At 40.9% G+C, this 15,054-nt stretch overlaps 1 protein-coding gene across 4 annotated transcripts in view; it reads right to left on the bottom strand.

Moving 5' to 3' along the window:
• ccdc85cb (coiled-coil domain containing 85C, b) overlaps positions 1 to 15,054 on the bottom strand; it is a 50,405-nt gene that overhangs the window by 5,156 nt on the left and 30,195 nt on the right. The window contains exons 2-4 of one of the 4 annotated variants that reach the window (XM_034150534.1): positions 12,074 to 12,153; positions 10,920 to 10,961; positions 1,908 to 2,012 (exon numbers count right to left, since the gene is read on the bottom strand). In XM_034150534.1, the coding sequence (XP_034006425.1) occupies positions 1,908 to 2,012; positions 10,920 to 10,961; positions 12,074 to 12,153 (227 nt within the window). The remainder of the gene's footprint in view (positions 1 to 1,907; positions 2,013 to 10,919; positions 10,962 to 12,073; positions 12,154 to 15,054) is intronic. The other 3 variants (XM_034150535.1, XM_034150536.1, XM_034150537.1) reach the window with 3 other exon arrangements.

The following is a 15,054-nucleotide window of genomic DNA, read 5'->3' as shown; positions in this document are numbered from 1 at the left end:
TATGAGCTGATAGATTAGGAAGGGTACACACAACGACGAGTCCAGCTCACTGAAGTTCTGCCGTTTCAGTCTCCCACAACTCTCATCTCCTATTTCTCTCCCTCTCCATCTCCATCTCCCAACAAGGGCCTTCTCTCACACAAAGATGAAATTGGGGCTGCATTAGAGAGCAGGCTATCGATTACCATACAACTCAACATTAGTGTGTCTCTGCGGAAATGTCACGACAAGAAAGACATCATGAGGAGGGGACAAGAACCGCACGAATCGCAAGTGTAAGTTGTCTCATTAGCAACAACAGTATCTTATTCTGTGCTTGCTGTGCCAGCAACCTCGTGGCAACGCTAATAAATAGTCCTGCATTTATCCCCCCCCCCCCCCCCCCCCCCCCCCCAAAAAAACCTATTTGTAATCTTGTGTACTTTGGCTTTGTACTTACATATGTAGTAGTAGCAGTAAGTAAGATATAAAGGAGCTTTCAGATCAATTTTGACACATTTGCAGCTAGCTAAGCTAAGTTAAGCTAACCGCTGGCTGAAGGTTTATATTTACCTTTATTTATTATATGTATCAATATTCTCATCTAAAATACTTGCTGTTAAGATTTTGTCGATGTAAATATGACATTTGAATTTGTTTATGAATACGGAGACAAATGCTTTTCCAAGAGTTAGAAAACTCAGGCGGCCTAAAGTTAGCGGGAAAAATAGCCAAATCACAGACCTTTTGTCATTTAGTTTGAAGATAGCATTATGTTCCGTACTTGGAGGTATATAATCTATTTTGTGAAATATAGTTTTAAATCTCGCTAGTTTATACCATTAAACTGAATTTCAAGTTTCCTATATTTATATTTGACCTCCAATTCTAAACTGGACATGTGTTAGCAGCTGACGTCAGCTCTGTCGAGCTAGTTCAGCTTGTTTCAACAGCAAGAAAAACTGGTTCCAGAGCGGCATTCAATGTCATGTCAGCAAGGACCAAAAATTCACACCTCGAGTCAATATCATGACCTTGTATGTCTTCCACACTGTGAAAATGCGGGGAGACAACCATCAAGATAATGTGCAGTTTAAATCCATCGCCCTGCAGGGAGAGACCTCTCGCAGGGTCACGGTTTCATGGACATTAGTGAACCTCCGTGAAGAGGCAGTTTTGATCCACAAGCTTAAAAAGGTGCCAACGCACTCAGCCTGTGACCTCACACTGGGCCTGTGATTAAAACACAATATTGATTTTTACACGCAAAGATTTAGTCCTCTGGTTAGTGGCGTAGCCTGGCTCTGACCTCCCCTAAGCAGTCAGAAAACAATTACCCAGCCTCTCCTCCCCAGACACTGGCTGGGTCAGGGGTGGCACTGGATTGTGGAGGATTATTACTTTCATAGTGGGATTCAGTTCAAACAGACCCCGGGGGAGGAGGAAGGGGACAGGATATGAGAGGAAGACAAGAGAAGGCTGACTCCTCTTTATTTTCTGTTATTATCTCGCTGTCTTAGTCTCCCTCCTTCTTCTCTGTAACCTCCCCCTCACTCCCTACCTCCTTACACTCCACTCTTTTTCTTCCTGTGTATGTGTGCGCTTCACTTCCTGTCATGTGTAAGAGAGCGTGAGGTCGCCTGCGGAGGTATAATTGGAGTTAAAAGTAAAGTGGATTAGAGCTGACTTTACTTTATTCCACTGTGGAGGCACCCTACAATTAGGTGTGTGTGTGTGTGTGTGTGTATGCATTAAACCCCATCTTTGTACTTAACAAAGTTTTGTATGAGCAATGTTGGGCTTTGGCTATGACTGTTTAAATGTTATGAATTGGTGTCTCTCTATGTGAGTCAATGTGAATACTCGCGTATATTTGCGAGTATGTGTGTGTGAGTGTGTGTGTGCGAGTTGGCCTTCTGGGTACTGACCATGTGCATGGCATCCTGGCGTTGAGGCAGTGAGGATAGCTGGGACTCTGAGTGGTAGAGGGTCATTCCCTTCCTCAGGGCACGAAGGTCACCTGGGTTGCACTGCTGAGCAAAAAACAAACACACAACAAAAACAGAGATATAAAGGTTCAGTGCCATGTCATCTCAAAATTATTTAGCTTCACAGCAAAAAATGTAATCCAAAACCGAAAATAAAATCCAAATGGGATAACATCAGCAATACAATGCATATAGTATCTACTTTGGACAAAGATATACTATATTTCCCGAAATCACAATCTTCCAAAATGTAATTAAGACTCAATTTGTTTCAGGGGCCTGTGATTGATTTGAAACAAACTATCATAAGCGTTTTTTAACACAATTCTTTACATTAATATCAACTCTCAAAGAAGCATGACATGATTTGAAAATAATATTATTGGGCTCTTCCAGACATTTAACAAAAAAACGAACTAACTCTTCTTTAAAAAAAAGATTGTTATACTTTTAAACAGCTGGTAAGCACCCATGTTTTCCCATTTACATCGATATTATTGGAATCATCGATCATTGCATCAATATATATATATATATATCGATCCAGATTGACGGATATGATCGAGTTATGTATTGAGCATCTCATTTAAAAAATAACCTTGTCACTGCCCTTGGTTTTTGTTAGTTGACGAGAGACTCCATCTACGAGATTTCAAGCCATGGACCGATTGCAGATTCTATTTTATTTAGTCAGTCCCTGCCCGGTAGCTAACGCTAGCTAGCCAGCTGTCTTTAACATATCAACGCTGATGTCCTGTCAACACATACAGTGCAGATTAATTAGTGTGCTCTAAGCGATGTGGGTGCCCTGTACTTAGTTCAAGCATCTGGCATTGACAGTCCATTGCAAGTGTTGCAGGTCTGTTATTATTCCGGCTCAACCGGTTTTGCTCACGTAAGCCCAAAAATGCATAGATAAGCCACATTTTTGCGGTTTTGCTACAGAAAGTCCTTGAATGCACTACTTTTTCAATTCAACAATGGCAGAAAACACTGTAGCTCACTTGTGATGGAGAATAATTGCTGAGGACAAATTCTTGATGCAATACATTGCCATTTGTTTTTTACTAAACAGATACGAATCAATCTGGACAGTTGGTGTACTTTCAATGCAATCCGTGCCAATATCCAGCCCTAAAACATATACAGCCAATGTATCTTTGATAACCCTCAACATCACAATATATATATATATATATATATTTATACATGTGGCTCAGGCTCTACTATATTGAGAGCCTTGGCGATGATTTATTAAGGATCCATAGGTTCTTCCACCTCCTACCCCTCCTACACTGACACCGGCACTCATTGTCGATGTGACGCTGTATCCACGTACTTCCTTTGCAAAGCTGATTTTGAAATTGTTGAGGCTTGCTCCAAAAATGGCCATTCCTTGTGCTGGGCTACATAACGTTGTGCCGTCATCGAGAGACATTATGCAGGGACACAGTTCCTCTGTTTTTTTCCATTAGCAGCCAAAGACCATTGGTTCCTGAAGGTGGTATCCTGCCTACAGATGCAGGAACATGGCACCACCACTGTTCCTCATGACATTTTTCATGCCACACACTAGTGTTGTCTGCCTCTGTGTTATCTCTTTCTCTATCACAAACACACAGGTACAGAGTCACACACACGGTTTGCACACACACAAAGATACAATCAGCATTCCCCTCGTCTTCTCTCTCTTTGATATTCCCCCTCCTCGCTGAATCCCGCTAGTGTTTCTCTAACCTTTCACAATCCTTCCCATGGCAATTCTTGATCTATCCTCCGGGTTTCCATATTCATGCCCTCAATTCTGTACCTTTACGAACATCCTTTTATCATTTCTCCAGGCTTTGTGTCCATCAGCAAGCTGAGGCCCTAAATGTCACATCTGGAGGCGTGACATAAACACACAATCCATGAAATGAAAACATATGTCAACGCAGTAAGGAGTCTTAGTACGGTCGGAAATATTCCTCCGACACGGTTTCCAGCATCTGAAAAACATTACAGTTTCCGTCTTTACGACCTTTCCTGAGTTGACCTTGACCGCTGAGACCGACAAAGCTATTTGTTTGCCAGACAGCTGGGGACCGTTGGCCCTCTGCAGTCTTCTTGGCTTGCTCCTCAGTTTATACATCCATCACAATGTTCTTGGAAGTGACAGGGAGAAGCTGTGGACGCCACGCATCGTTTCCTCCCTGAGTTATGAGGGGCAGGGGTGATGCCGCCTTGACAAAAGGGTAGAGAGGATGGCAGCACTCCATAATTTATCGGAATACAGAATCCGATTAATCAGAGTGGCCTGTGATCTTGACCTTACATTTTTTTTCATCTTACTAGGACTAGCTAGATCTACACAGCATGCAACTGAAATGTGTTTCTTTGTTTATGTGTGTCTTAAATTGGTGGGGTTAGGGTTCTAACTTTTACCTGAGGCTAAGGCTTTAGCTTTTACCGAAACATAATGCAAGTGGCCCATGGATTGTATAAAAGACTTTGCTATCATGATGTTTTAAAGCCTCTATCTTGTCATTTCATCCGTCGCCATCTTGTTTTTTTGGATCCAGAAGTGACCATATTTGGACGAGGGGTGGGAGTCAGCAAGGGTTAGCGTTTGCTTTGCCTCTTTCCTGGTTGCCTTTAAGAGACCTTTCAATTACAGGTAAGCCATGCCCTAAAGCAGGGGTTCCCAACCCCCGGTCCGCGGACCGGTACCGGGCCGCGGAGGTGTTACTGCCGGGCCGCGAAATAGCTGTGAGTTTATCGTAATATTTGCAGAATTATAAATATATAAAAATATTTTATCATAATATCTTTTTCAAAAAGTGTTTAATTTTCGCACCTATGCCACCAGTCATATTATTTCATCCAGTAGCTAGTTAATCTTTCACCAGAAAACCGTTGAAAATGGCTTTTATGATGTTCCGAGGGATTCGGCGGCTCAGCCTAAGGTCTCAGCCTCTTGTGCGCACGAGCATGTTACCGGTGCGCCAAGTAGGAAGAGGAGCGCACAGGAGACAACCGTTTGATTGCAGACTGTTATGTTTATGTGGGGAAATGGTGGTGCATACATTATTTGAGATATATTTCAAACTCGGACTTCATTTTAAGGACATGTCGGCCAGGAGTGTAGAGCTATTTGTTTTAAGCACCGGATTGGCAAAACAGGAGAGTAAACCAGTCTGCCTTGATCTATGAATTAATGTCCGGGACTCTCACGGTAATACGGTATCTGCTGCCCGCAGCTGTTTTATAGAAGGAAACCCTCCTTCACTTCATGAAATGGCTGAAGCATCAGGAGGCAGCGGGACGTATACTCGGTAAAGAGCTGTGCCTTTTTACGCACCGCCTTCGCTGTGTTTAACTTAATCAGAACAGTTTAAGAGTGACTGCAGGCTGCTACGTGTTAACCACACACACATCTACACACATCGAACTGCCCGATTACTCCCCCTTTTATTAGTTTTATGAAGGATATGTCCAGTCAGTCACCAAGGCGCATGATGTGTGTGTGTATGTGCTCTGCTCAGCTCAGCTCTGTGTGTTCGGTGTGTTTGTGTCTGTCCGACACCGGCATATGCGGCTGTTCCCAAAATAAATTAGTTTAATCTTAATCTCGATGTAGTGCTATGCTGTCGGGAGTGCACCGGAACGAACGACACTATCATAATATCTTCTGAAAACAAATGCCAGGGACACACACACACACACACACACACACACACACACACACACACACACACACACACACACACACACACACACACACACACACACACACACACACACACACACACACACACACACACACACACACACACACACACACACACACACACACACACACACACACACACACACACACACACACACACACACACACACACACACACACACACACACACACACACACACACACACACACACACACACACACACACACACACACACACACACACACACACACACACACACACACACACACACACACACACACACACACACACACACACACACACACACACACACACACACACACAACACACACACACACACACACACACACACACACACACACACACACACACACACACACACACACACACACACACACACACACACACACACACACACAGGCGACCGGACATCTCCTTCATAATGCGCCTGCTCCTCGTTTTCCCAGCATTCACTGGATTATCCGTAAATCATACAAACAAAACCAAAACGTTGATTTATCTGTTTTCCCGTTTTGGTTTAAAAACTGAATAACGTCGGTTTTTTGGTTTTCCGAAAAACCAAAAAACAACACCGGTTCTTTTTTAAACTTTGTTAATATGTTTTGGATGCATATTGTTCTAGTATTTGTTCAGGCTGTTACATACAATTAGCCTCTGTTGCTACCTGCTGGTGGTGAGTAAATATTAAAATCAGTTAAAATTGACAACCGGTCCGCGATTTTTTTTTAATGTATCTGCCGGTCCTTGGCACAATAAAGGTTGGGAACCCCTGCCCTAAAGCATACATGACACTGTAGTGAAGAACACTATAAATAATGGAGAGTATAAAATATAGATAGAGTCTCTGTAATGTCACAAGGTTATAGACGCGTTGGGTGGGTGGCACAAGCCATCACCAATGTTATGCTTATTTAAATGGGCAAAATAAAAGTATCTTTAGTGGAGTTGAGGTATCAAAAATTAAAGTGCAAGATTGTGAACCACATTGGGTGACTTGTGAGAAGGGAAAGCTCAATGTTGTAGCAAAGTATACCCCGTTCCAATCCATCTTACTTTCCCTTCCGTCTTCATTCAAATCGGACCTGACTGCAGCACACGCTCACAAAGTGAGTTCAATCAGCCTTCATTCAAAGGATGCAGTGTCATCTGAATCATTCAATTGTAAGAATCACACCGGGCATTTACATGTTAATGATAAGGGGGAAGTGAGCATGTAGGGAGAGCCACAGAGTGCCTCACCCTTCAGTGAGCTAATGCAGATAAGTAACGGATGAAAGACATGGGAAATCCGAAGGGGAGAAAAGAACAAATAGCGTACTTGAATGCGCCTGATCATGTTTGAGTATGACCGTCGAACACACCTGTTTTTCTCACATTGTTTTCACCTGTGCTATGCAAGCACTTGGTAATTTTCACCGTGAGACATGTTGACCTGTTAAGCCCCGAGCCTGTTTTTCAGGTTTCAGGCTCGAAAATGACATGCCCAAAACAAATGACTACAACTTCACTTCTAAAAGGGTTATATGAATAATTTCTTTTATCAAAGCAAGGTTACATCTGTGAGTTGGATGTAGTAGTGTCAGAATCAATATAGATTTTTCTCAGTCAGAGTAAATTCAGATGGAACATAGTAAAAAAAGGTAAATTCTTACCTCCGCCTAAAGAAAACCCATTACTTATAGTGAAAACCACCCTTGAATGATGGGATGGTAGACTAAAAGCTTTAGGAATCCAAACTATAACATATAATAAGTACCCTGTATCAAGATTGAGGCAAAACAAATTAAATTTGACCTTTTTAAGAGAGGTTTAGCAAAAACAAGTTCCAGGCGGAATAAGCTTTCGGCACATTTGGGTACATCTGGTTCCATCAGTGCCATTTAACCTTTTTCAGGTACCAGACTATAAAAATGATGTATTACATTGAATTATCACCATAGGTATTCATTCCATCCAAAGAAAAAATAAATAAATTAAAAAAATTAATTATTATTTCAGAAAAAAAAAAAGACCCGCCGACGGGGGCTTTGGGGCTTAACAGGTTAACTCCCTCCCCTCTCTTTTTACTAGAGTCAAATCCTTCAGTCAAGCTGGTTTGGAGGGTCAACATTCCAGCGATAAGAGGCTATTGTTTCCTTCAGGCTGAGCAAGTTTCACTCGGCCAGTTTCATAACACAGGAAGTTAGGCAATATATCCACTGAGGCGACTAATTCCTTGTATTCCACCTGCTAGCATTCACACACACATTATTAAGTAGATTAAAGCATAAGAGCCAAATTACTCAGGATGCTCTGTTGCCTCCATTACCCACTGGAGTACACTTGTGTTTTCATTACCAGTGTTACTGTTTATTAGAAGCCACGGTTTATTAATCAAGCCCCCATCAAGGTATTGTGTTAACCTGCAGACATTTCATCATTATACAGTTGCACTCACACACCAGTTGTCAGCCATGCATTATGGATACCTGGATCTACCTGAGTTGGCCCCCCGTGTCTTAAATTATTCAGCCCACCAGACGTCCCGACAAGCTGTGAGTACAAGAGTGTGTCATTTATGCACCAAGACACATTGTAGCATCCATTCACCTCAGGTACCTCGTATCTAACATTGTGCAAAACAGCTCCAAGGACAGGAAACCACTTTCTTGCAAAGATCAGGGTTCTTACACCTTTTCCAAAGTCAAATTCAAGCACTTTTCAAGCATTTTCAAGGTGCATTTTCAAGCTTTTCAAGCATCTTACAGCTGTTGTAAATTACATATTTATATACACATACTTATACTCAAATGATTATTTCCCTACCTCACATTAAATCAGATGTTCTTTATGCTATAAACAACCAAATGTGTGTTTCATAATAGCATTCTACATGAGGATGAAAAATTAAAAATGTTAGAAAAGAAAACTAAGTTTAATATTTCAAAATGAGTGACCCATCTGTACGTAGACTGGGCATCCCATATAACCTGGCTGAGCCAATATAAAACAATCAGCCAAATAACTTTTCAATATAGTATTGATTACTATTTTTGAGGTACTTTTAGGTTGGCAGTAAACACAAGTCAGAGGTAAATGGTGTACTTTGACTCCACTACATGTATTGAATACCTTTAGTTACTTTACAGATGTGGATGAATGATGTGAAATATAATCAATTGTTAAATCAGACTTTAGTTCCACCTGGAGTAAATTCACAAGCTACTCTGTAGTATACAAAGTCATTCAAACTAGCTGCAACTTTACCAGCTTTGATAACACTTTCATGATCAATCATTATAAAACATATCATATACAATTATTAGGGATGCTCCGATCGCCAATTTTGGAGCCGATCGCCGGAATCAGTATCGGCCGATACCGATATCGCTCTCTTTTCCTCTCTCCCCCTCTCTCTCTCTCCTGACAGCCCGTCAGTATCTCCTGCAGCTCACTGATCCAGTAATGAGCGACCCGACAGTGAAGAATAAATATATTTATAACTAGTTTAGCTTGTTCCAGAGGTAGATAAAATAGCTAAGTGTGTTAGGTCTAACTCTTAATGTGTGTTCTGCTCCGCTCACCGGTCCGTCACAGCGGGTGGAGCTGCAGGATTTCTGCTTCACACACACGTTGCATACCGCTATTTTATTGTCATTTTCGGACACTTAAAATACTGCCAGACTAGTGAAGCCATTTTGGCGAGCTTGTTTTGCCACGCACAGAGAAAAGTGTCATGTATTTTACATGCAACGATAGCCTAATCTAAAATGCTCTACTCTGGCGTACCTTTCGTGTGGTGTGTGGCTCGTCAGCGCAGACTCTCGCATCGTTATTGTTGCACACTTTGCAGGAGGCTACTCTTGGGCTTCGCTTGACCCTCGTCTTAGCCATGGCTTGTATTTGTCTTCTGCTAGCCAACGCTCGTTGAAACGGCAACCTCCTGGCAAACTGTCATCTATCACTCATCAGAATGCCCAGGTCACACACGTAACAAAAACACTTGCCGGTCACGCGCATTGCGCGGGAAGGCCGGAGCGGAGCTGTTTTATGTAAAAGCGAAGCAATTAAGCGCGCTCCGACTTCTTTATTTTCTTTTAATCTAAAAAGCGAAGTAAAGCATTTACAATTTCAAGCACTTTATCCCAAATTCAAGCATCATTCCCAAAATTCAAGCACTTTTCAAACCTTGAAAACACCTCGTACAATTTCAAGCATTTTCAAGGATTTCCAGCACCCGTACGCACCCTGAAAGATAGAACACATTCAAGCAGGGCCTCCTGTGCTCATTCGTTAGCATAGCAGGGATTGGACACAGAAGTAACACCTGGACAAGGTAATGCAAAAAGGTTTTTCTAGGCCTTAAACGCTGACTTTGTATCACAAGGGCAAATCAGTTCCATGGTTTGTTTAGGGCTTCACTTTGTTGTATTGGATTATATTTTATCGGACAAAATATGATGTAATCTTATGTCTAACACCAAGTCACTTGATTGAAATTGGATGAGAAAAAAAATTCCACCCCTCTAATTTCAAAAATAAATATGTAGGTACCGCAGCAGCCATGTAGCTTAGCATAGGTAGAATAGCATAAAGACGATGGTACAACACTCAGTCTATTGGCAATTCTAAATCTCATAAACTGATTAACTAATGTTATTTCTCTTTTCTTAAATCTTACACAAAATTGCTAAAACTTGTTTTACTTGTGTGCAGGATACACGTTAGCTAGTATACAGTGATAACCGGTAAGAAAAAAAACATTAGTTTTACACTTTGGTTTTTGTCCTTACAATATATTGTTATATATATATATATAAAAACAATATATAAAGTGTTGATTGCTGATCTTTAGAGGTGTTGGTAAGCGATTTTTGTCACTTTTGGGCATAACAAATCTAGCTGTTTTCCCCGTTTCCAGTCTTTAAGCTAAGCTAAACTAAGCTAAGCTGACTGGCTTTAGCAACGTACTCACACTCAGTACAGACATAAGAATGGTATCAATACCCTCCTCCAAATTATACCATAGAGTTGATTCATCATTCGTGTGACAGTGTCAACAGAAACTCAATGTTTTGGCTGCTTAATGCATTACATTGTACAGGTGTTACTTTTTTTTGGGTCCACCCTCTGTAAATGACAAAGCAGCAAGCTCAAAGCTGTGAAAGTCCCTCCACCAAACAGATAAAAGACTGAAAAGGCTCAACCAGCAAAGGAGCCAAAAAACATTTCAAAATGTTACCTTTTTTGTCTGTATCTGTGATAAACTATACCGGCTATAGGCCTATAGGGAGAAAAAAACATAACAGTGTATAATATGTTCATTATTTGATAACTGTATTTCGGGAGCTGTTATTGAAGGTAAGAATATTATTCTGAAGCTCCAAGAATACTGTAAAAAAAAGAACTTACAAGACTTTATGGAAGTATGGAGTATTCTGACTAATGGTAAAGTTCAGTCGTGTCATGGTGACTCCACATTCTCATAATGTACTTGTAACAACTGAATTTGATTAAAATTAGATTCTATTACATTCTAATCTATATTAAGTTCTAGACACAAAATAAACCGTTCATCAGTTCAACTTTGAACAAGGACCATTAGTCGACTTTAAGAAGCAGGGTCAAATTATACTGTATAATGCTGTGGGACAATGTGTAGCACAAATTGTAGCACTTAAGGGCTAATTATAAGGGATCATTTGGTATCCGTGACTCCAGCCTACACTCTCTGCCTACATCAAAATCTACTGGGAGATAATTGGGGTGAGAGAAATCACTTCTTCTTTTCTTTTTTAAATAAAGGCTTTGATTCAAACTTTGAAATTCCAGCTTGCAATCAAATGAACAGAAAGATAACCAATGAACATTTTTATTAATAGATGTTTTACCAATTAATGAGCCATGTTTGACAAATGTACCCCCCCAAATATGACCATTTAATATGACTCAGTTATACCTTTCACCGTCTGTGAACACTCCCACCTCCACTCACTCAGCCCTCCATGTTTCACATTTGGGAGAAGTCAGAGCAAGGTCAACTTTGGGAGAGATGCTTTACTCTGTCGCTGTCACTCAATGCTTCTTTCCACTCCTTTTCCCCCTCCTCTCATCTCTGCTGCGCTCCCACAGTTCGCCTCCGGGGCTAACATCACTGCTAGCGACCGACTCCCCATGAATTAAACATGGTAAACATATTCTACGACTAACAGGCAGGCTGTTGTGAGGAGGAGACTTCAAGGAGGTATCATGCAACCACTCTATCTTATCACAGCTGCCTATCACATGTTTTGGGTTGAGTCGGAGAGTTGAACAAGTGGTGTTCAGTGAGGGTTAGAAGATCAACAAGTAATGGTGTGGGCTGATATGCCATAGCATTTTATATTTGTTCTTTACCTGTGAGAGAAGCTTAGTGTTATCGTCCTCCAGGATCCGCACTTTAGACTCCAGCTGCCTGATGTAGTTGGTGGAGGAATCTAAAGCACAGAAGGAGAAGAAAAAAAAGAGGGGAGGATAAGCGATTAGCATTTCAAAGACCTCAAAAGAAAAACTGGCCGACACGACCACTGGAGCAAAAGGACCACATAGAGCTGCTGTGCACTTTGAGAGACCCAATAAAACATGAGGGTTTAAAGTATTACATTGAAATATGTGCAATATCTTGTCTTGTTATTCAACAGTGATCTTTTTATTTGAAACTTCAGTAACTGAAATAATGATTTTGCAACCGAAAAAAACAACACGCATGTCTTATTATGCAGTTTGTTGTGCAAACTGTTGGTTATGAATTAGAATACTTGACAACGTGTCTAGTCTAAGTATCATAAGAGGTGAATAGGGGGGACTATTAGAGTAGACCATTTTAACTTAAAAACGTGACGACAAAACAAATAACCAGACAAATTGTATTTAGTCTGGTACACTGATGGTATTCAGTGCCTTGAGATAAAATGCTAGCATTAGCATGCAACATGTGCTAGCATTCTGACGTTTAGCAGCGCAGCTTTAGCTAATGATGAAAGTCAATCGTTTTTTGCACGTCATAAGCTAACATAGTATGGCAAATAAAGGTAACACTTATCAGAATAATAATCCTGGTGGGAAGCCAACTACTTTCATTATCACTCAATTGGTCATTTCCTATAATTCATTATTTTGGCCTTAAATGTCAGAAATGCCGATAAATGTTTTCCCAGAGAAAAGTCTTACATCGTTGTTGTTGCATGTTTTGAGCAACCAACGTCAACAACACAATGTACCAAACACAGAAATGCTGCACAATAATCATTAAGCCATACGTTTGAACGGTTTCGCTTTTAAAAAAGTGGTAACTTCAACTAGTTTTAATCTGTCAATCATAATAGCAGCTTGTACAAGGCCCTCATGTGCTATAAAAACTGGTCGTAAATTGGTGTCAGGGGTCAAGCACTGAGTGTTCCCACCCAGATTAGCAGTGCTTGACCTAGCTTTTGACCCCTACTGGAGTGGGGCCATTTCCCAGCTTGGCACACATTCTCTTGTTCCACTCATTCATTGCGAAACACACATCGATGCCACATTTGAGATTTGTTCCAAAACTGTCTCTGCACTGTATAGACCTGAAAACCAATGCAACTGCGGCCCTAATTGCTCTGCAGAGATTCCCTCAGCTGTTATCTCTGCGTTAACATGAATCAACGGCGCCGAGTTCAAACCAGGGACAGGAAGTATATGAAGTGCGGAGGTGCAGTTTGACTCAGCAGGTGGCACAGAGCCTGTTATCTAAAAAGGCATGTTTAATTTACAGTAGGATCAAAGCCGAGGTAGAGCACCTAGGCAACTCGTCGGGACTGCGCACATTATTTAGTTTGCTAAGTGGAAGTACAGAGAGACAGGCAGCGGAGATAGAAAAAAGACAATGGGGAGGTTGATGATGAATATGCTGTGTTGAGTTAAGTCCCAGATAAGAAGCCATCATTTTAGGATACTGCACACACATGCATTAAATCACAGCTTGTTGCACTGGTGACCAACTCTGTCTTTAGTTTGTTTGTATATAACTCACCCTGATTAGTCTGTGTAATTAATGTAACCTGGTTTATCTGCACTTTGCAACCAGGGGGCGCTAATCTGCAGACACATAGTTAAATACAGACAGTGCAGTCTAGATTCTGAAGATTTACAGTCACAGATATTAGCTTTACCCTTGTTTCACACATAGGTGAACTTGGGGTATGTTGAACCACACTAAGTATAGCAGGTTATTGTCAGCTTCCTGCAAGACCCTGAATTCCTAAATGATGTGAAGCTAGATACCCAGTTTCCACAATAGGAGTAATTGATTAGAGAAACTATATACAGTATAGTTAGGCTTTTGCACAAAAATAAAGATGATGAATTAACCATATACAGTATATGCTCAATTGGTTTTCTTGTAATTGCTATTATGTATTTTTAAACGAGTTTTAAACGCATGGGATGCACTAATGGAAAACCAGTATCTCTTTTAGAGTAGGTTACAGATATTAAGCAATTTGATGGCTAAGGCAGGCTGTTACTAACGATGACTTCAAATATTAACAAATGTCATAAAACATTTTGAAAACATTGATGTGATGTCTTTAGATTTCTTGTTTTGTTAGTCGAGACCTTAAGATATTTACTAAACTCTAATAATAAAAAAAAGAAAAAGCATGAAATCTCCAGGAGAGCCAGAAAAGGGAATTTTCTGCCATGTTGGCATTCAAAAAGAACATACTTGACTTAATAACATTTAATCATCTATCAAAATTGTTGGCAACTTGTTCAGTCGACTAACCTTTGCAGTTGTAAGGGCACAACATATTTTCACATGAACAAAATGGATCGGTTCCCTAAAACCTGGTTGTAAACTGGATTGAATGAGAGCAGCCCCAGCAAGCCTATCTAAGTCCAGCCCCTTTGATTCTATAGGCAGGGCAGACAGTGCTGTCAGCTAATGGAGCAGGCTGCAGCGGCCAGAGCTGGTAGTGTTAATCCTCTCTTCCTGCCTTGTGACCCCCCCTAATCTGGATTCATCTGCTGGCCTGACCTGCAGCCAGATCTCAAGCCGATTAGGATGAAGGTTCCTCGGCCTTCACTCACCACCAGCACACTCAAACAACAAAGGAAGAAGCCTCAGAGAGAGAGGGGGGAGGAATAGAAAATACATTTTCATCTCTTTGTTTCTCCGTGGTGTGTATATTTAGATTATTCAGAGATTGAGATCTCGTCGTTGGTAATCCAATAAACTCAAAAGTCGCCCGAGTCTGTCTGGCTTATATTTGATCTTTTTAGGATGAATTAAACAAAAAAAAATCAAGATAAGGGATCAAAAATAAATATTGACGTATAGCTGAGGCGAGAGAGAAATCCCACTG

This window comes from Trematomus bernacchii, unplaced genomic scaffold (assembly GCF_902827165.1).
Source record: "Trematomus bernacchii unplaced genomic scaffold, fTreBer1.1, whole genome shotgun sequence".
Classification (NCBI taxonomy): domain Eukaryota; kingdom Metazoa; phylum Chordata; class Actinopteri; order Perciformes; family Nototheniidae; genus Trematomus; species Trematomus bernacchii.
This window is presented reverse-complemented; position numbering and strand designations above follow the sequence as displayed.